This window comes from Vulpes lagopus, chromosome 1 (assembly GCF_018345385.1).
Source record: "Vulpes lagopus strain Blue_001 chromosome 1, ASM1834538v1, whole genome shotgun sequence".
In the NCBI taxonomy this organism is placed as follows: Eukaryota; Metazoa; Chordata; class Mammalia; order Carnivora; family Canidae; genus Vulpes; species Vulpes lagopus.
The window spans coordinates 169257538-169279377 of record NC_054824.1 but is presented as its reverse complement, the minus strand read 5'-3'; the positions used below and the strand labels follow the sequence as shown (position 1 = coordinate 169279377).

At 41.4% G+C, this 21840-nt stretch overlaps 2 protein-coding genes across 8 annotated transcripts in view; one reads left to right on the top strand and one right to left on the bottom strand.

The window, feature by feature from the left end:
- SMG7 (SMG7 nonsense mediated mRNA decay factor) overlaps positions 1–14938 on the top strand; it is a 94837-nt gene extending 79899 nt beyond the window's left edge. For 3 of the 7 annotated variants that reach the window (XM_041755580.1, XM_041755573.1, XM_041755602.1), the window contains 11 exons: positions 1168–1287; positions 2114–2540; positions 4607–4751; positions 5312–5691; positions 6342–6713; positions 7483–7632; positions 9584–9664; positions 10362–10521; positions 11421–11591; positions 11707–11852; positions 12469–14938. In XM_041755580.1, coding sequence (XP_041611514.1) covers positions 1168–1287; positions 2114–2540; positions 4607–4751; positions 5312–5691; positions 6342–6713; positions 7483–7632; positions 9584–9664; positions 10362–10521; positions 11421–11591; positions 11707–11852; positions 12469–12582 — 2266 coding nt within the window. In that variant the 3' untranslated portion in view covers positions 12583–14938. The remainder of the gene's footprint in view (positions 1–1167; positions 1288–2113; positions 2541–4606; positions 4752–5311; positions 5692–6341; positions 6714–7482; positions 7633–9583; positions 9665–10361; positions 10522–11420; positions 11592–11706; positions 11853–12468) is intronic. The other 4 variants (XM_041755609.1, XM_041755586.1, XM_041755613.1 and 1 more) reach the window with 4 other exon arrangements.
- Positions 14939–16196: 1258 nt separating this feature from the next.
- The window catches only part of NCF2 (neutrophil cytosolic factor 2), a 29984-nt gene continuing 24340 nt past the window's right edge, over positions 16197–21840 (bottom strand). The window contains exons 14-15 of the mRNA XM_041767554.1: positions 18641–18818; positions 16197–16703 (exon numbers count right to left, since the gene is read on the bottom strand). Of these exons, the coding sequence (XP_041623488.1) occupies positions 16591–16703; positions 18641–18818 (291 nt within the window). The 3' untranslated portion in view covers positions 16197–16590. The remainder of the gene's footprint in view (positions 16704–18640; positions 18819–21840) is intronic.

The window sequence follows — 21840 nt, the reverse complement described above, 5'->3', positions numbered from 1 at the left end:
ATCCATCTCCTACCATTTATTTCCCTGTAGTTCAGCCTTTTATAACCATTAACTTGGAGTATAACAAGCTTACTAATCACCCTCCCTAAGAGTCCCTTTCCTTCTATAGCTCAGTTCTGCCGTGCTTCCATGATTATATTTTAAATATAGACCTATTAACGTCCATTACTAACATAAAGACTTCAATGCACTCACCCCCAGTGGTTCCAGTATCTTTTTCGCTTCATGTCCGAGTGCTTAGTTTTTCAGCCATATTTTCTGCCATCTCCACCCTTCTTTCCCCTAATACTTAACGCATTATACATTCACTGTGTCCTATTCTTGAGTAACTCTGCTCCAAGACTTTGTTCATTCACTGCCTAGAACAGCCCCTTTCCTCCTCTGCCCTTCCTTTGCCGACCTGTACACACTTCCCACACCTATCAAAATCCAGCTCAGGTAGCACTTACTCCATGAAACCTTTTCAGAACTTATCAGAAGGAACTAGCCCTCTTATTACTATGCTTATTCTATGCGTGGTTTTATTATAATACTCATCAGATTGACTCATAATTATTTCATCCTTATGGCAGAGACTGTTTCTCTTTATTTGGCATTTGGCATCTAGTCTACTACCTGGCAATGCTTAGATGCATTAAAAAAAATACTATATTTAATGTGGAGAAATCTGAAAAATCCTTTTTTTCAGGTTGATTTACATTTCTAATGTCAGTGAGATTTTCACTCTATATGTGTATGTTTTTCAGACTTAAGGCCACCTACAGTACATAGATTAACACTGTTTGTTAGAATAGGCATACTCAGAGACCATTAACATTGAAATGGTCATTTCAGACAAATTACATAGAATGCAAGGTAAGTGTTAATGAAAACTTTTACAGTAGAAGTGTTTTTTCTTAATAACAGGTTGTGATTTATTTCAACTCATTTAGAAAGTAAAATCTAAGTAAAAGAATGTAAACGTAATACGTTTGCATGTTATTTTTTTTGCTTCGTTTCAGTGTATTTAAAATCTTTGGGAGCATACATTCAAATGCAGTTGATTACATCAAGTAGCTAGTCCGTATGGAAAAATCTGAAACCATTGTAGTTAAATAGGTGAGTTTGGTTGCCTGGACAATATCTTCAGAAGTTTAATTTTGTATAATTTGCTTATATCAATTTTAGGAACTTGGATTTTTCCAAAGGCCATCAGGGTATTACAGGAGACAAAGAAGGTCAGCAACGACAAATACGACAGCAGCGCTTGATCTCTATAGGCAAGTGGATCGCCGATAATCAGCCAAGGTATTTATCAGATACATTTACATACCCCACATGTGTTCAAGACTATTGATTATAAACTGTTAAGTCAGAATGTTGGTAACACATCAAATTACCATCCTGGTGATCATAAGTATACTCTTCATTTAATCTCTGTTCTCCCCGTTACACTGCCTAGTGTAGAGAAATAGGCCTTGTCATTCTTGTTAATCCTGAGCTTCTGCTCTAATTTATAAACATCTGTGTAAGTCTAAAGGGTATGTTCACAGGGTGATTTGTATTGACAGGGGCATGGTGGTCAGTTTTAGGACAGATCAGAGTCAGGGAAGTTTCTAGTTCTGCCACTTCCCAAGATCTGTGTCCTTAGGATCTTCCAGTTGATTATATAACCTTTTCAAAGTCAGTAACTATTTCATATTCATTTCTATATTCAGGCTCTTGTCATACTGTAAGCACTTAAATGGTTGCATGTTTGAATGAACTTATTCCTTCTGAGGTCTAGCTTTCACACCTATAAGAGAGAAATTACAAATTGCCACTTTAAGGATCTAGTCTAGTGCCTTGTACTTAGGACATGCTCAGTAAATATAAAACTATAATTAGTAGAAAAGGCGTTAAAAGGGCATGGGATTGTGTTGTGGGGATACTAAGCAATTATGAGAATCTGAGTTTTTCTGTAACTGCTTTTTACGTTCTATAAAAATAGATATGTTATACTGTGAATACACCCTTGTCTCCCAAGCCTTTGGGACTAGTGATATACTGACTGTTGGGTCCAGATGCAGTTCCATTGTTAGTGTTTTTTAGGTTTATGGTTTTTTCATATATGGATTTATTTTTACTTTTTTAGGCTGATTCAGTGTGAAAATGAGGTAGGGAAATTGTTGTTTATCACAGAAATCCCAGAGTTAACACTAGAAGACCCCAGTGAAGCCAAAGAGAACCTCATTCTGCCAGAAACATCCATGATAGAGTCACTATCTGCAGACGGGAACCCAGGACTGAAATCAGTGCTGTCCACGGGCCGTAATCTAAGCAACAACTGTGACCCCGGAGAGAAACCTATGGTCACCTTCAAAGAGAACATTAAGCCGCGAGAAGTGAACAGAGACCAAGGAAGAAGTTTTCCTCCCAAAGAGGTGAGAAGGGACTATAGCAAAGGAATTACTGTAACTAAGAATGATGGAAAGAAGGACAACAGCAAGAGGAAAACAGAAACCAAGAAATGCACCTTAGAAAAGTTACAGGAAACAGGAAAGCAGAGTGTGGCAGTGCAGGTAAGCTGTATTTGAACTATAACTCAGGTAGAGGAAGGCTCACACAAAAGGCAAGATTTTTCATTTTGTTCCTAAAGCTTTGAGAATTGGCTATTCTGGAAGCTTGAATGCATTCTTTAAATGCCACACAGTAAGGTCATGTAAAGAGCTATGGTAGGTGGTTATTCCATCAACTCTTAGAAATTGTAATGTGAGTGAAAAACAACCTGATTTGATATTTTTTATCAATCCTCTTCAATTTAAGTGATTTGAAATGACCATTTGCAAACCTATTAACTATATGAAGAATTCTATTTTCTTTGGAAGGTGTAATTGCCATTTGTTAATGTTATATTGAGAAATTTGAGGTCCTTTATAGATCCAGTAGAACCAAAAATACATTAAAGCTTATAGGGTTGTTGTTTTTGTTTTTGTTTTTGTTTTTGTTTTTTCAGATTCACTAAGAAATAAAAGATATTCTTGGGAAAAGATGAGGCTTTTTTTTTTCTTGACATTTATACCTGTCCCAGCCAGTAGCATTATATCACTTAAGTGTTACCCAGACTCATGGGAACTTGTAAAGCAAGAATTTAAGTCTCTTGCTGGGAAAAGGTAAACATTGCTCAATTATTTGTGACTTTGTTTTTCTTAAACCTTCCAAAGAGATAGAGATGATTCCATATAAACAGAAAAGGTCTTTGCTCTGTGCCAGTTTCATTAATACCATTAATGTTTGAACAAAGACCTAAGTGGCCATTTGATTTGTTAACGCATTTTGGCAAGTGTACTTGTTTGCTGTAGGCATGAGGACCCTTAACATTATTGAAGGCTGCTTGCAAATTAATAGCGCCTTCAGTGTATTTCATTTAGAGTTTTTTGGGGAAAGAGAGAAATAACATAATAGTTACATTTTAGGATTAGTAATAGTAGGGGGAGAAACAGAGAAAGAAAAACATGGTAGCAATTGAGAAAAAAAGGCATGAGGGGAGAGAGATGCAGGGGAAAGCAAAGAACAAATCAAATGAGCTGTAAAGCCGAAGGACTAGTGTTTTAGGAAGGAGTCCAGTATTTCCTGCCTGCTCTGCCTCCATTCTCTGCAACTGCCTCCCAACAAGAACCAGATTGAAGATCTTTCTGGTCTCTCTTCCTCTTAAATCTGCTTCTAGATGATTAAAGAAAGCTTGACAGGAGTCAGTATATCACTACTTTCTACCTCATCCTAAGGTCTCTGTACAATGTTACCGGTTTTCCTTCATTTTACTTGTTTTGAGCAATACATATGACATCATATTCTCTGTAGCTCATTGTATAGGATCTTGGGGCCTGTTTCTTACTGCTGAAAGTATCCTTATTTATTCTAAAAGGGTGTGAGCATAGAGGGTGGATGCCTGACTGGTATGCTTAAGACTTCCCAGATGAAATTAAACTGAGGGCCAAAGTATCTCCCCTGTGGGTTAATCATCATTATTAAATTATAATTCATGTACGTTGTTTAATGAATTCAAGTAGAAGGGGCCCTGGGGCCCAAAATAGGTGGCTTAAGATTTTAGGCAAGTTTTTTAACCTGTTGGTGTGAAGCCTGTCATTTGTAAAATACATGAGCTCTCAGATCCTTTCAGTATTTAGTAGTTTTATGATTTTGTGAAAGGAAAATAATTATACTAGTAAAATAATCCCTTATATCTTTTATTGACAAGTAAACAATTTGTTTTGATTTTTCCATTTTTAATTTAGGTAAATTTAATTTAGGTAAAGGAAAATAATTATACTAGTAAAATAAGCCCTTATATCTTTTATTGACAAGTAAACAATTTGTTTTGATTTTTCCATTTTTAATTTAGGTAAATTTAATTTAGGTAAAGGAAAATAATTATACTAGTAAAATAAGCCCTTATATCTTTTATTGACAAGTAAACAATTTGTTTTGATTTTTCTGTTTTTAATTTAGGTAAATTTAAATACCTTCATTTGCTTTTTTTTTTTTTTTTTTTTTTTTGATAAAATCCTAAATACTTTCTTAGAGTAGGTGCTTCTTTTTTAAACATTTGAGTTTCAGATTATTACAGTTTTACTTCTGTTGGTCATAGGTAAAATCCCAGACAGAATTAAGAAAGACTCCAGTGTCTGAAGCCAGGAAAACCCCTGTAACTCAAACCCCAAGTCAAGCAACTAACTCCCAGTTCATCCCCATTCATCACCCTGGAGCCTTCCCTCCTCTTCCCAGCCGGCCAGGTAAATATACATTTTAAACTTTGTTCTACTTCATCTCATCTTTGTAGGAGTTTCTGTTCACTCGTTGAATATTTTATACTGTATTATAGTTACATTACTAAACCATAATGTTAAAAGGTAGAAGGAAGTTTGCTTTTCTCTAATGCATATGAAGTTATTTTTGAGCCGTTTCTCTGTAGTTTATCGACAAATGCAGGTTTGTTACCATGAAGGAATTCCCATCACTAAACCTGGCACTTAAGAAACCACCTTCAAAAAAAAAAAAAAGAAAGAAAGAAAGAAAGAAAGAAAGAAACCACCTTCAAAATACTCCCATTGCATCAGTGGTGGATAGAAGTAGCTACTGTCCACTATTAAATACTCCATAATTAATTCTCAAAATCAAGTTAAAGATTGGTGCTTGATCAGTCTCACTTGATGGTTGATCCCTGTCTTTTATAATTGACTGAGGACCTCTTCTCCACCCTAACCCCACTTCCCCCTCAGATGACTTATTTTTACCTTTCTTTTGTTAATAAGTACCTGTAGAACTAAAGCTGCTGTGTTCTTCTATTTTGAAGGGTTCCCGCCCCCTACATATGTTATTCCCCCTCCTGTGGCATTTTCTATGGGCTCAGGTTACACCTTCCCAGCTGGTGTTTCTGTCCCAGGAACCTTTCTTCAGCCTACAGCTCACTCTCCAGCAGGAAACCAGGTGCAAGCTGGGAAACAGTCCCACATTCCTTACAGCCAGCAACGGCCCTCTGGACCAGGGCCAATGAACCAGGGACCTCAACAACCACAGCCACCTTCCCAGCAACCCCTTACATCTTTACCAGCTCAGCCAACAGCACAGTCTACAAGCCAGTTGCAGGTTCAAGCTCTAGCTCAGCAACAATCCCCCACAAAAGCTGTGCCGGCTTTGGGGAAAAGCCCTCCTCACCACTCTGGATTCCAGCAGGTAAGTGATAGTCACGTGTACTCCAGCTGAAATAAGGAAGGGGGAAGACTGAAATTATTCAGTGTTTGGCTAATTAGAAATACTGGCTAAGCTTTCAGATGCCTTTGCTGTTTGAGTATGGGAATGCAAAAATACTCTCTTTGCTGTTTAGGAGAGTTCAAATGTTTTCCTTTCTCCTCTTGTAAAGGATAATAGATGTTAAGTACCATTCTTTGCTGCTACTACTTCATCTCTGTAGAAAAGGACTTTGAATAAATAATCCTCTATTTGAATATAAACTACAGAAGGGAAATACAATCATAATCCTGATGAGGTGCTAGGGATATGACACCATTCTTAAGATATTGTCAGCCCCACAGCACTTGAGGCAGGAAGGAGGAACCACACACACATACTCACTTGTTCATTAAACCTCATAAATAAAAAAATAAAAAATAAAAAAAAACCTCATAAATAATTGAATTGGAAGAGAACATGAATTCAGTGCCCATTATCTGTTCCCAGAAAGCTCTGTATTGAAAAACCTAAAGGGTAAAGGACTGCTGAGTTTTGTTAGTTGTAAAATCTCTCAAGTTCATTCTGTGATTTCCCGAGTATTGAATGTAACATGCATTTTATCCTCATCTTGATGACAAGTATCTCTTTTTTAGTATCAACAGGCAGATGCCTCCAAACAGCTGTGGAATCCCCCTCAGGTTCAAGGCCCATTAGGGAAAATCATGCCTGTGAAACAGCCCTACTACCTTCAGTCCCAAGACCCCATAAAACTGTTTGAGCCGTCATTGCAACCTCCGGTAATGCAGCAGCAGCCTCTAGAGAAAAAAATGAAGCCTTTTCCCATGGAGCCATATAACCATAATCCCTCAGAAGTCAAGGTCCCAGAATTCTACTGGGATTCTTCGTACAGCATGGCTGATAACAGAGCTGTAATGGCACAGCAAGCAAATATGGACCGCAGGGGCAAACGGTCACCAGGAGTCTTCCGTCCAGAGCAGGATCCTGTGCCCAGGATGCCATTTGAGGTGTGTGTCCTTTCCTGTCACCAGACACAGTGGAGATAGGTCTCAGGCTTCATATCTTTTTGAATTTCTCAAGTAGACGTTTATAAAGGCCACTCTGATTCATTAGTGCTACAGCATGCTGCTGAGTGACTGGCATGGCTCTCGGTCTCCTCCTCACAATTGCACAGTATGATTTGGTCTGGGGGAGCTAAAGAATTCCGTTACTGATGTGGAACTGTGATGGTCTGGCAGAGAGATGGTGCAGAAATCTCTAACACAGCATGTTAGAGAATTCTGAAACAAAGCTCCTCTCAGTTGGGCTGAATCATCTAAGTTTAAAAATAGGTTTACTGCGTATTTAAACAAATTGCTTTCTGAGAGGAACAAAGTCAGCCAGTTATCTTTGGTAGTGGAGTTCCCCTTCCTTTCTCTTTATTCATGAGAAACAGGTGTGTTTGTAACTTTTAAAAAGAGCTGTTTCTCTGTTAGCCCAAGATATGCTAATCACTCTGCTCCACTGCATTGTTTTACTCACAAGCCACATTAACCTTTTATGTTCTGCTCCCTGTTTGTCAGTGTTTTTCACTTCTTTCTGTTATCTTGATCTTTTCGCCCCTTTGTCCTTGTGTCACTTTACTTTTGTTTCATAGCCTTTTCTTCCTTGTGTAATACTGTCTACTGTAATTCTTCTCCTTGACTTTAGTTGCTTGTGTCCCCCTAATCATGCTGCTACTCCTGTGTGCTTTTGTCATCCCTTATTGCATCTCACTGTGATCCTTTCTGTCACTAGGACCCCAAGGGCTCCCCTCTGCTTCCTCCGGACCTGTTAAAGAGTCTGGCTGCCTTGGAGGAAGAGGAAGAGCTGATTTTTTCTAACCCTCCTGATCTTTACCCAGCTCTGCTGGGGCCTCTCGCCTCTCTTCCTGGACGGAGCCTCTTTGTATGTATTTGACATAATTCTTGCTCTAACCCCGGCTTCTTTCCTGAGATTTTGGAGTCCTTGGAATAGTTGGTTTCTTTTTTCCGGAGCTTTCCTTCTTTACAGAATTGTACCATTTATTTCCTCACTGCCCAGACTAACCTTCAAATGGTGGTAGAACATGGCAAAACATTGCTAGTTGTAAGTCTCAGAGTCATGGCTTTGTTATATGTATTATCCAGAAGCATCCTTCAGGGTTGTTCACATAGGATGCGATGCTGGCAGATTTTAACTTACTTTTTCAGGTGGCATGTCCATCTAAACCCAGAAATTTCAAGGATTGTTTAATCTTGCTTAGGAGCAGTGAGATTTTTCTTCATGTACTGAAAATATGAAATGAAATATATTCTAGATTTTTTAGTGACGTTATTGAACGATATGTGGCTCTTTTCTGTTTGGGTAACTGAGAGCCCTAATCTAAATTCAGAGCAAGATTCATAAACAGAATGAGTAAAAATGAAGTGACTTCTATTTATAAACATTGTTGGAGTGCCATAAATTAGTGAATTCAGAGATAAATAACCAGGATGACATAAAATAAAGTCTTTAGTACTGATTAGTGGTATCTTTTAAAAATAATCCTCTAGAAATCCCTCTGCATTTCAAAGGATGGCATTCTATATGCTCATTAATGTTGCTATCTATTTTGCTGAGGTGGGGGAGAATGAAAAGACATGCTGTGAAGTTTTCCTCTCCCTTCACTCCATCTTAACAAAACATAAAACAATTCTAATTATTACTTTTTTGCTGTTTCTTTCTCATAAATGTAAGAAAACATTGATAAGATTAAAACACATTAATTTTAGCATTAGGAGAAATAAAACTGAATGGCACTCATGACAGAAGCTGCCATCCCTGGCACTTGAAGTTCCAGAAGAATTTGCCTGGGTGAGTGGCCAGAGAGACCTCCCACTTTTCCTCCCAAGTTAGAGAAATAAAAGGTCCCCTAGAAACTTGAACAACATGAGTGCAGTGACAGCACCTCAGGGCTATAGAAAGCCTAATTTAGCAAAACTGTTGGCATTTGTTGGCCTTGCTTGCTGCTTCTCTGCTGGTATGGCTTGAGAGCCAGGGGGAGTGCTTCTCTCCGCACTCGTTTCCTCCTCCCTTAGCTCCTGTTTTTCTCGCCCCTCCTCCATTCAAAATGGAGCTGATGGGAGAACGGGTGAGTGTGGAGAGGGGGTAGTGTTTTAGGGTGGGGTTTTTTTTTCATGCTTACAAAAGAAGCCTTAACTGTAATCCTTTCTGTATTTAACATTATCATGGTAATAATGTGTGTGAAAGTGCCTTGCATGTAGTAGGTGTTTAATAAATGCTTTGTTGACCAACTATTTAGTGACAGTGAGCATCAGAGATTCAGCTTTTTTTCCTGGTAATTTCCTTAGGGCCAATAAATGTAAGTTCAACTTTAGCAACTATTTTAATATATACTACAAATAGAGCTGCTTAGGAACTGTGTTGACAAAACCAGTTGTCAGATTTGAAAGGCTTTATTTAAGTCATTAATGTGAGCATTTTAAAAACTGGGGAGACAAACTGCCAGATCAGCACAGCATCTTGTTTGAGAGTATTTTAAATGCAATTCTTGACCAACAGATTCCTGAAGGCTCCTGCTAGTAAACACTCAGAACTGCTATCTTCCAGGGTCCCTGGTCCCTGCCAGGGTATCTGTGCTAGATGAGAAGTATTAATCCAGGAGCATTGTGTCTGACTTGCCTATGGCACCTGGCACTTAGCTGGTGTCATGGTATTAACATTTAATTCACATCCCTGAAGCCTTACATTGCACACGATGGGTATGTACCAGTATGCTTAAATGGTGGTCTTCTACTTTGGTTGTACAGTATCTTAAGGTTAATATTAAGAAAATGGAGGGCATAATTTAACTACTTTTCTTTCCGGGACTGTGAAGAAATCCTTGTTGGAGAAGCCCTCGGAGCTCATGTCCCATTCCTCCTCTTTCTTGTCCCTCACCGGATTCTCTCTCAATCAGGTGGGTAAACAGTGGAGAATCCTGCTTTGTGTTTTTATAGTAGGCTAGTATTTCCTTTCCCATTCTATTTCCGTTCCCTTATTTTTCTCTTCCATCCTCTTCCATATATTGGTGTCATCCAGACATTTTATTTTATCCTCTCTCCCTCTGATTCAGATAATGAGATACTTGTATGTTATAATTTTGAACTCTTGAACTTCTCATTAATACAGAACCTGTTAGGGCTCTGTTGTTCAGTCAAGTAAATTATTTAGGCGTTTAAATCTGGGTGGTTTACATAGATAGAGAAAATAAAGAGGGAGGGAAAGCAAGCTTAAGAGAAAATGAATGTAACAGGAAAAACCAAAAGAAACTGAAAAGCCAGGCAGCCCCGGTGGCTCAGCGGTTTAGCACCACCTTCGGCCCAGGGTGTGATCCTGCACCTGGGATCGAGTCCCATGTTGGGCTCCCTGCATAGAGCCTGCTTCTCCCTCTGCCTGTGTCTCTGCCCACCCCCCTCTCTGTCTCTCATGAATAAATAAAATCTTAAAAAAAAAAAAAAAGAAACTGAAAAGCCTTCAGAAGTTTGTCCCATTAAGAAAAGCTTGGTACACTTAAAATGGTTAAGTATATCAAGCATCCAAGAACATTAACGTTACATTTTCTTAAAGGTCTTTCTTTTGAGTGAGTTTATAACTTGGTTGTCATTGTCTTTCAGGAAAGATACCCAAATAACAGTGTGTTTAATGAGGTATATGGGAAAAACCTGACAACCAGCTCCAAAACAGAACTTAATCCTTCACTGGCCCCCCAGGAGACGTCACTCTACTCCCTCTTTGAAGGGACCCCCTGGTCTCCATCACTTCCTGCCAGTTCAGGTATTAACTAATCTTCATATTACAGACCTTGCATTTCCTATACACTCAAATTGATGATGAATTAGTATGATTTTGTGATTATAAATATGTTAGGTTTTTGGGGATCCCTGGATGGCTCAGGGGTTTAGCACCTGCCTTTGGCCCAGGGCGTGATCCTGGAGTCGCGAGATCAAGTCCCACATTGGGATCCCTGCATGGAGCCTGCCTCTCCCTCTGCCTGTGTCTCTGCCTCTCTGTGTGTGTGTGTGTGTTTCTTGTGAATAAATAAAATCTTAAAAAAAAAAAAATTAGGTTTTGGATGGTTTTTTTAAAGTAGTTTCTGAAAGAAAATAGGAAAAAAAAAAAAAAAAGAAAATAGGAAAAAAGCTTGATGAGCTGGTTCACATAATAAGTGCCACTAAAAGAGCTTTTTTGCATCAATAACCAGCAGAGTTGTAAGGGAGAAAAATAGAACCCATATCTTAAGATTTGTAGCTGTTCTTTAGTTTTGTTTGTAAATACTCATTCTTTGTAGGAAAAGGTGCACTTTTTAAAATAGAGATTTTTTTTATCCCTATTTTATAAATGGAGTTTGGTTTAATAGTAATTCCTAAGATTAGGCAATTCTGTTTCTGATAGAGAAGACCAGTAGATACTTACCTGAAGCAGTTATGCCAAAATTATTTGATTTTGCACTTTTTTTTTTTTTTTTTTAAAGGACTGTGTCTTAGAAATGTGCAGTAAGACAAACTAGCACATCTGGCAGGGTCCCTTTGGGGGCCCTTATTCTAATGTCTTTCTCCCAAAGTCCCGTGGTTATCTTTAATAGGAATTTAAGTGATCAGATCCACAGGAAGCTTTAATTCTTGGTTTTGTTTGTGAAATACCTGTTAATGACTTGTGTTGTTGTGATTTAATAGATCATTCAACACCAGCCAGCCAGTCTCCTCATTCCTCTAACCCAAGCAGCCTGCCAAGCTCCCCTCCAACACACAACCATAATTCTGTTCCATTCTCCAACTTTGGACCCATTGGGACTCCAGATAACAGGGATAGGAGAACCGCAGATCGGTGGAAAACCGATAAGCCAGGTGAGATCCAGACTTCATTGCCAGTGAAAGTGAAATCACTTTGTCCTTCTCTAGTGTTTGGTATCGGACGATGACTGAACCTCTTGAATTCTGCTTCTCTCTCTTCATCCCTTAGCCATGGGTGGGTTTGGAATTGACTATCTCTCAGCAACATCATCCTCTGAGAGCAGTTGGCATCAGGCCAGCACTGCAAGTGGCACCTGGACAGGCCACGGCCCCTCCATGGAGGATTCCTCTGCTGTCCTCATGGAAAGCCTCAAGGTGAGTGCGTTTCAAGAACAAGAACCACGAGAGATGTGTCTGCTTTTGTTCCTATAAATAGCTAGTCTTATTCCTAAGGCCCTTATAGTTGACTCATTCATAGCACATATCTAGCAAAGTCCTAGAAAAGTGGTCTGCCTTATTAATAAGACTCTTAAATAGGATTTTTGTTTTTTAATTTGTGAACTCACTAGTGGTAAAAGACTGTTATCTTCACGGGGGGGGACAGAAACAAAGGTTTTAGTTGCATTGTAAGGTTCAGACAATTCTGATTCATCTTGGAATGTTTGAAGCTTTTGGTGAACAAGAAGTAAAAATATCTAACTTTAGAGCTGTTTTGCTTGTCTAAAATCTTTATAGTAAATATTCTGTGGTCCCACATGGCACTGAGTTTTAGTAAAAAGTATTTCACCTTTTCTACTTTAAAATAATCTTAGTGGGAACTAACTGGTTCTGAGGATAGTTTTATAATAACTTTGTCTAATAGCTGGGTCTTTCAGGGGATAGGGATCTTGGGAGATGAATGCCTTAATATTTGACGAGGATCAAGAAACAAATCCCTATACAGACATCCAGGCATTCGACCACTGCTCACAAGCTCTGGGCTGTTTTTCAGTCTATCTGGTCCAGTTCCATGATGCATCCTGGACCTTCCGCTCTGGAGCAGCTGTTAATGCAGCAGAAGCAGAAGCAGCAGCGGGGACAAGGCACCATGAACCCTCCACACTGAGGCCAGAGTGGCAACCCTGGGAATGAAGGCTCCATAAACCATGGCATGTTGGGTCTGCAGGACTGGCCCATACAGTCCCCTGCAGGTGGCAGCCCTCTTTTCTGTTTCTTGCTGTCGAGAGGGTGTAAGTGTTCCACCGGCGTGCTGGGTGTGCACGAAATGTCGCAGTGCAACAAAACGAAAACAACCATCAGGAACTCTCCGTCCCCCTGGGGCCTTCCGGAGGGAGAGAGGAACTGCTGTTTGTCTCACTCAGTTACCTGGTACCACCGCCTCTCACCTTCTCCATCGTGCATGTCCCCAGCCACAAGGGAAGTGAAAGCTGAGAAGGGGAGGCAGATGGGAGAAGCCAATGGGAACTTCTCAGTCCTTTTTTCCTCTTTGGGGAATAAAATAGGAATCCATTAATGATTGCTTTGCTGACTGAGAATGTAGTTGAAATTATTCCCGAACATCTTTTATTATTGTTATTACTCTCAGTAGTAAAATATCACACTGAATTCTTCCACACACAGATGTGCTTCTTCTAGTCAGTGTGTAGCAAGGAAAGCCCCGGGCACTGCTCCTGTGAGAGGTTGGTGGTGACAGGATGGGGAAACTGACCTCTTCAGCCAGTGGAAGTGTTCCATGAGGGAGAGTCCAAGGCCTCAACTTTCACTCGGAAGGTTCTGGCAGGCCCTCCTCTGGCCTGGAGACTCCAGCAGGAAATGCCCTTCACTCTGTAGGTGCTCGAGCCCCAATCGAGGATGCAGTGTGGGTGGTGGTGCTGGGCTGGACTGGCAGATGACTGCTGTAGGATTTTAAATTAATGTTTTTGATTCCTGTACATTTTACGGTAGCATAGCAAGCAGTCTCACAGAAGGCAGGCTGGTCCATTCGTGGCCTGACACATTTTAATAGGTAGAAGCTTTCAGTGTGGTTCTTTTCTGTTTGATTGGTTTTTGTGACCCTATCCTGCTTACCACCCACCTCCTCTTGTCCCTACCTCCATCCCTTTCCTACCCTATGCTGTATGCTAGTAACTGTTTCTATTCCTAATGTGTACAACATCTCGCCAAGAAGCAACAGCATGGGGTCCAGCAGTTGGGGCCCGAAAGACAGTCTGAGGAGGAAGGAAGCAGTGGCATCCGCATAGTGCACAACAGGCCAGGCCCCTGCCCAGCTGCGTCTCCTGACTTCCACTTTCAGAGTGAAATTCAAGGCAACATGGACACATGTGCATCATGCACAGAAGAAAACACAACGAAGTCCATTCTGGAAAAGGCGAAAGAAAGGAAAATAGACTTTTATTTGGTATTTATTAGAAGGAAAGAGGACTGAACATTCTCTTGTGTAGAAACAGAAGGACAGCATTTCTGTTAGTTCCTGGAAAAAGTAATATTTTAAGGGGAAATTATGGAAACAATCTAAATGTCCAATTGCTGTGCTAGTGGTAGGGTCTATTTCTGGGAGGTCTCTCCTGTGTGTGTGTGTGTGTGTGTGTGTGTGTGTGCCACGCGTGCGCCCACGCGTGCGCGTATACGTGCGCGCATGCCCAGCTGCTCTCCCTGGGGGGAGGGGGAGTGTGTGTGAGTGTGTGGAGTCAGTGTGGGACTTACAAACTGGAAGACAGCTGCAGAGCAAAGCACATCCAGGAGCCCCGGTTGTCACTGGAGTCTGGGCAACCCCAGCAATGGAAGGGGTGAGATTAATGCTCATTGCTCTTCAGAGAGTGGTTGGAGCCCCGTATGCTTACATTATTGCTCTTTAAGTTTGACATGGTGTTTGGGGTTTTCTGTTTTGTTTTTGTTTTTGTTTTTGTTTTGTTTTGTTTTGTTTTTCCGAAAGGTCTGAAAGGGTGAAGCCCCCCACCCAATGGCAATATGAAACCCTTTGTGCTTCTCTCCAACCCCTTCCCTGTGTCCACCTCTCTCCCATCCCTGCCCTTCCAAGCCTCCTTTCCTGCTACCTTGACCCACTTTGTGTGTTTGAGCTCTGCATTCAGGCAGCTGCAACATTCCAGTGTTTGAGCTGTCCCTGATTCATGCACCCTAGATGAGCTAGCCAGGTTCACTGTCTCACTCCCGGTACTGCCCACGTCCCATCTGCAGCCCCGTTTCTGCATGAGAATTTGGTGTTTGGAATGTTTTCTGATTCTTGGGGCGGGGTTCCTCGCCTTATCATCCTCAATGTGGAGTGTAATGAAGAGGGAGAGGAGAATCTTCATCAGAAACTGGTTTTGTGTAGTAAACTTTCTCTTGTGTTTTTTTTTTGTTTTGTTTTGTTTTGTTTTCTGTTTTGTTTTGGTCTGTCTGTGCAAGACCTGCAGCTGCTGAAATCAGCTTTGCCTTTAATTAAACCATGTTCTCTCCAACCAGATCTGTGTGTACGTTGTTTCCTTTCTTACCTGAAAGAATATCCTACTTAAAAACAAAACCCCAAGTGTTTAAACTACTTACAAGTCAGCTAGGGGAAAGCAGAGATGGTCAAAAATTGAGTATACTTCAGGGTTATTTATGCTTTTAGTAGCATTCCAAACCTGTGTGCATTATTATGGAAAGGGATGGGTAGAAAAAGCTGTCAAAATTTTTTTATCTAATAAGATTGGCTTATGCAAATAAGTTAATCACCCTCCATTTTTATCCTTATTTTTACTGTCAGTAGGGCAATGCAGAGATAGTTTCTCTTTCTGGTCTCTAAGAATCACTAAGTCTTGGGCAGCCCAGGTGGCTCCGTGGTTTTGTGCCACCTTCAGCCCAGGGCGTGATCCTGGAGACCCGGGATCGAGTCCCACGTCCGGCTCCCTGCATGGAGCCTGCTTCTCCCTCTGCCTGTCTCTGCCTCTCTCTCTCCCTCCCTCCCTCTCTGTCTCTCATGAATAAATAAATAAAATCTTAAAAAAAAAAAAAAAAAAGAATCACTAAGTCTGATTAGCCCCAACAGTAATTAGTGTTCTTAGCTTTGAGGTTGCATTTCTTTAAGATGTGTCCAAAATTTCCAGTGGTAGCCTGCCAGGCCTGCAGCAGCATGTTGGAAGTCAGGGCCGTGGTCTGCCAGTCTGTGTGTTCACATTGGTCAGCAAGCCTCTCACTTCTGTGTTGATTCTGTCTACACCTTGTCTCCTAAACTGCTTTTCACAAGCACTTGGAGAGAGGGAGGGAAGTGAAGGCTAGGTTCTAAAGTCTAGTATTTGTTAATCCTGAGTTAACCCTAGGAAATCAAGCCATTTGGTTAAATGATAATCAGAATAAAACCATAGCATTCTATCATGTATATTCGTGTAGTACATATTCTAAAACATTAGTCAGCAGGGTAGTCCTGACCAAGTGGCTTCCCTAATGCGGCTTCTCTACGTCACTTAAGTGTTAGTGCACATACTCAGTATCGAACTCAACAAATGTCCCTTTCTGAGAAGGTATGAGAGGATGGAAGACCAGTATTTTAATTCTGAATGGAATTGAAAACACTTCCATGGGAACCTAACTCAGTTTAGGTTCTGTTTAAGCGATAAGACTTTTAATAAAGGAAAGTTAATTGTGTGTATTCCATCTGAATTACCTGTAAGTTTACTTCAGGCCCAGGAACCTGTGACTGTAGTGGTACAGGAATAAGGGTATTTATACTTAGGCATTGGGCCTGCACTCTGGGTGTCTTATTTTTGTAAGTTTTTTTATTAGGGTATCACATATATAGAAGTACACCAATAATAAATTTACATACAGCTCAGTGAACCTTTACAAAGTGAACACATTTGGGTAGCCAGCACTCCTAGCAAGAAACATTATCAGCACCCTAGAAGACCCTCTCATGCCCTCCCAGGCACTTCCACCCACTCCCACCCCCCTTCGCCCATAGTAATCATCAGGATAAATGCTCACATCATTGTCTACTAGATTAAATTTTCAGTGCAAAAAGTGGATTAGTTAACATTTCTAAACAGTGCTGTCGGTACAGAGTACTGCAGGGACATGCTAAACTTCACAAATGATTATAGTTACTTTTCTCCAACTTTGGAGGTTATGGAACATCTTAGACTCCTCTAGGAGAGCTTTCCAAATCGGTAGTTGCATGTTCTTCAACAAACGCTTTGGGGAAAATGCCAATTTTCCCTTTGCACTCTCCTTCCAGCCAGTCTTCGTTCACTGGTAAAAGGAAACATATATAGGTTTCTAAAACCAGTACAGGAAGATTATCTCATCTGGATATGCCACACAGATCTTTGGCAGTCCTTCACCCCTAGTAGTGCCAACAGGGAAAAGTCCATATTGGAAAGTGATTTGAGGGAGGAGTCAACATAGGACTTCCACCATCTTACTGGTTTCTGTCTTATGTATGATAAGGAATAAAATACAGAAAATCAATTAGATCTTTCAAAAAGTTGCCAGTAAAATAAGATGAAAAAAAAATTGAACAATAAGTCTTGAGATAGTATTTTTTTTTTCTAACAGAAGAGTTTGATCCCTGTTAGGAATCTTTATTCTGACTATATTGAAAGGGGCATACCGTTAATTCAATACAGATCTTTGTGGTGGCTTAGTTGGTTAAGCGTCTGACTTGATTTCAGCTCAAGTCATAATCTTAGGGTTGTGAGATCAAGCCCTGCGTTGGGCTCCATGCTGTGTATGGAGCCTGCTTAAGATTCTCTCTCTCCCTGTTCCCCTACCTCTGGCTTGCTCTCTCAAAAATAATAATAATAATAATAATACAGTAGATTGTTGAACAATCTCAGTTTGAGGTATGAGGGTCCACTTATACACAGATTTTTTTGATATAGCACAGTGCTATAAAGGTATTTTCCTTACGATTTTTTTTTTTTTAAGATTTAGAGAGAGGATTGCGGGGGGAGGGGAGGAGGCAGTGAGTAGGAGAAGCAGAGGGAGAGAAATCTAGCAGACTCCCCACAGAATGGAGACTGAGGCAAGGCTAGACCCCAGGACCCTGAGATTACAAACTGAACCAGATCAAGAGTCAGACACAGTAAGGAATATGCCACCTTTTTTCTCTTCATATCTACTTAGAAGGTTTTCTGTGTGTTCCTAGTTTTTATCTCATCCCAACCCCTCCCCGCCCCAAAAAAAAAACAAGGACAATGTAGCTGGTTGGTTGATAGTAACTCTCAGCACCATTTTTAAAGTATCACTAAGCCCTAACAGAAGATAGGCACTGCCAGTGTACCCTGCCTCTTTATTACTCGTATTTTGAGTCAATTGCCACACAATTGTATACCTCACTAGCTTTAAAAATCTCATTTCTTAATCTGTTGGATTTTCTGTCATAATTTGTAATGGTATTTGTTTTCACTACTCTGCATTACTAATGCATATTTCTCCCATTTGAACAAAACTTTTGATGGGATTCTTACTTGTTTTGAAGCATAGAAATAAGATTATGTCAAACCCTGAATTAGAGCAGTGCTTCTCACAGTCAAGAGACAAGCATCACACTGGAAGCTTGTTAGAAATGCAGACTTGGTGGGCCCCACCCCACACCTGAATCAGAATCTCTGGTTGCTGGGCCAAGAAATTTTATTTAACTCTTGAAAGGGTGCTTGGGCATACTGAAGTTTGAGAAGCTCTAAGTTAGAACTCTCCACTTACACTGTTCCAGTGTGTAGTGTGTTTGATTCCTAACAGGGTCAGGAAAGTCACCAGAGACACAAAGCAATGTCGAATAGCTTCTTCTAAGGCAAAATCTACCCACTTCTTCCCTCGTCCTCAAAAAGTACATCAATTCAAAGAACTACAGTTTGGAGAAAACTATCCGATGGCTTTGTGCAAAGGCAAAATGATTTCCAGCCACCTTCCAGTTGGTTCACTTTGGGAATGCGCATGCATGGCTTCCAAGACAGCCATCTTTAATGATCAAAATGTTACTGAGTGCCATTTGTTGCTTCTCTGCCGTTGGAGCAACAGATAGAAAGGCTAAGCACTCCATTTTGCTGCTTCCAGCTGAAAGCTAGGAAGGAGATTGAAACTACTGGCTAAAGTTTGGTTTGTAGGTTATTAATGTTTCTCTCTTCCCTTGAATTTATTGCTGCTAACATGGGAATTAGTTTCTATGATCCAGGAGTACTACTTACCCATTGATATAATCTGGATTATGTCCCCTTGCTGAAACTCCAGGTCTTCTGGCTGGGTGGCCTCATAAGTGAAGAGTGCTACCACATGGCCTCCTTCCTTAAGCGTAGGTTCTGTTTCCTGGTTATTAGCTTCAGATTTTTCACTTTCGTGGGGCTCATCTGGAAAGCCTTGGTCACCCTGAAATAATAAAAGGTCTGTTAGTTTTCCTAACTTTTTGGCCAGTGAACATTGAACATCACTAAAGGAATCAGTGAAATGGCAACATAGCGCCTAGGATATAAACTCACGAAGGCCAAGTTTGTGGTCAATCCTTAGCATAGACCTAACGTGTACTTTATGAATATTGGATGGTTGGATAAATGAACCCAAAAGGTCTGCAGGACCATATAGTTTTAAACTCTTACAGAAATCCTGAAAAAGCTCTAATCCTATCCTACCGATAGGTACTACTGTTACTTCTTTGCAGTTGGAAAGAGATTGAGTCACAAGCGACAGAACCCAAAGTCACCTGAGTTTCTAACTTGGAATCCAACACCTCTCCCCAGCACCCACAACACTAGGGACCTTGTTAAATATGTAAATTCCTGGCCCCATCACAAACCTATTAAATCACAAATTCACAGCATGTGGGGCCCCACCATCTGCTTTTTAACAAGCTCTCTAGGTGAGTCTCATACTTACGAAGGTCTGAGAAACCCTGAAGAGTACCATACCGTCTTTTTTTTTTTTTAATTTTTATTTATTTATGATAGTCACAGAGAGAGAGAGAGAGGCAGAGACGTAGGCAGAGGGAGAAGCAGGCTCCATGCACCGGGAGCCCGACGTGGGATTCGATCCCGGGTCTCCAGGATCGCACCCTGGGCCAAAGGCAGGCGCCAAACCGCTGCACCACCCAGGGATCCCCCGTCTTTCTAAGATCATGAAAAAGGTTTTGTTTCCTCATATATGTAACGACACATCTTAGTTGCTATTTGATCCACAAATGTTGAAAAAAGAACGATGCAGTTTCTAGAGATGCAAATCATAGGATTTAACAAACCTGCATTAGAAACCCTGTGGGGGGGGGGCACCTGGATCAGTTAAGCATCTGCTTTTCAGGTCATGATCAAGCCTCACATGGGGCTCTGCTAAGCGGGGAGTCTGCTTCTCCCTCTGCCTTCACCCTACTTGTGCGTGCACCCGCTCTCTCTCTCTCTCTCTCCCACTCTATCTCAAATAAATAAAATCTTTAAAAAAGGAAAGAGGGAAGAATGGAAAGGAAAAAAGGAAGGAAAGAAGAAAAAAAAAACCTTCAAGGGTACATGCTGTACTGAATATTCAAAGTTCTCACTTCTGAATGTTGCTTGTTCTCGCTTGTCGCTTGTTCTCTTGGAAGGCAGGACAGTGAGATGGAAATGGCCCTAAGGAGTCTAAAGGCCTGGGTTTGTATCCCAGCTCCGCTGCCCACAAGCTGTGTGTCCCTGAGCAAGTGGTGTACCCTTCTGAACTTCCCTCACCTGAAATAGAGGCTAGAGGAATGAAGTGATACGATGTAGAACGGTAATAACTAACAATTATTTTTTTTAAAAGATTTTATTTGAGAGAGAGCACACGCATGAGTCAGCACAGGAGCCTGATGCAGGGCTCCATCCCACAACCCTGAGATCACGACCTGAGCCAAAACCAAGAGTCGGATGCTCAACTGACTGCACCACCCGAGCACCCCTAGCTAAAAATTATTAAACACTCTGACAGAACTAGACTATGTATATAGACATCTATAAACTTGGTTAATGGTAAGTGTTCCTGCATAGAGTAGATACTTAGCAAATGATTGTTCATTTTCCTGCTCTTCTAGTAAGTGAAGGAGAACATCCTGACTTGCCGTTTCCAAGAGTAAGGGGTAGTGATAAAGAATGCTCAGCAAGGACCTCTGAAGCTGGATTGAGTCCCAAAAAGACTGTGTTGGGAATTTAGCCACGTATAGCCACTGATTAGACTGATGCTCTCTTCAAAGAACAAAAATTAACGATAATTAAAAACAATAAACCTTTCAAGGGAAGTAATTCACATTTAGAGCAGGACTGGTAGGCGGAATCCTTTCAAGACACTATGGAAAGGATTACCCAAGACAGACCACGGAAAACCTTAGGATGACCTTTCAGACTTCCAAGGGCCCCTTGCCCTGGCCCCTCTTAGAACAACCCCCCTCCACCCCTCCCCCACCCAGGGTCCTGGGGCCTGTCCTCGCAGGTGAGTCCAGGGGCCATCCTTCCTGAATGCAATTTTCCGAACTCTTAGATACCACCACGCTGGGGCTTCCTCCAGGCCCACCCTCTTTACTTCCTCCTCTCCCACTCACTTGTCTTTCCCAGCAAATGTGTCTGATTTCAGTGAGACTCTACCAAAGAGACCCTTCCCTAACTAAGCAGGAGTTCCTGCCCAGCTGTGGCCATGAGGATTTAGAGAGGGACTCTGCCCCAACAGGGCCCACGGTCCCAGCCCAGATGGTCTGCGATAGCTTTGCCATTGTGGTCATTTCCATGGTGCAAAATCCATTCAGAGGTGAAAACCAGTAGCTCCCCAAAGGGTTTGCATAGGACCTGTTGAATTTTAGACCCCCTACTGATGTAACTGCAGCTGCCACCATCTAAAAATGCTAAAGCAGGAAACAGGTGAGTGGGGGAGCGAGGGGAGAATGAAGGTGTCCGAGGGAGGACCCCAGCTAACAGTGGCTTTGGTCAGTGGAGACTGTGGTCTCCTTGACTGTGTGTTGGGACTCCCCAGTGTGAGGGCTGTATCCACACTGGGGACCAGCCAGCCAGCCAGCCTCCCAGAGGCCCCCTCGCCTTGCTCTTATGCCCCTGAATCATCCATCCTATTTTCTCCCCTGCTCACCTCATCCGAGTGCAGCAGGTGCAAGACCTTCCATGATGTGGCCCTGCTGCCTTGCCAACCTATCTCCCAGATCCCCCTATTGTGTCTGGAACCACTGAGCCCTTCACCCACTGCCAACTCTTAGGGTCTTCCCTCTGCTCTTCCATCTATAGAAAGCATCCTAACCACCTCCATCTTGCTAGTTTCTATGTGCCATTTTAAGGCTAAGCTTCAAGACAATTTCAGCATCGTTTCCTCCAGAAAGACCATTGAATATTGCCTTGTCCCACTTTCCCTCAGCATTTTTGGGTGAGACACCCATGTGCTTACAGTACTCCATTCT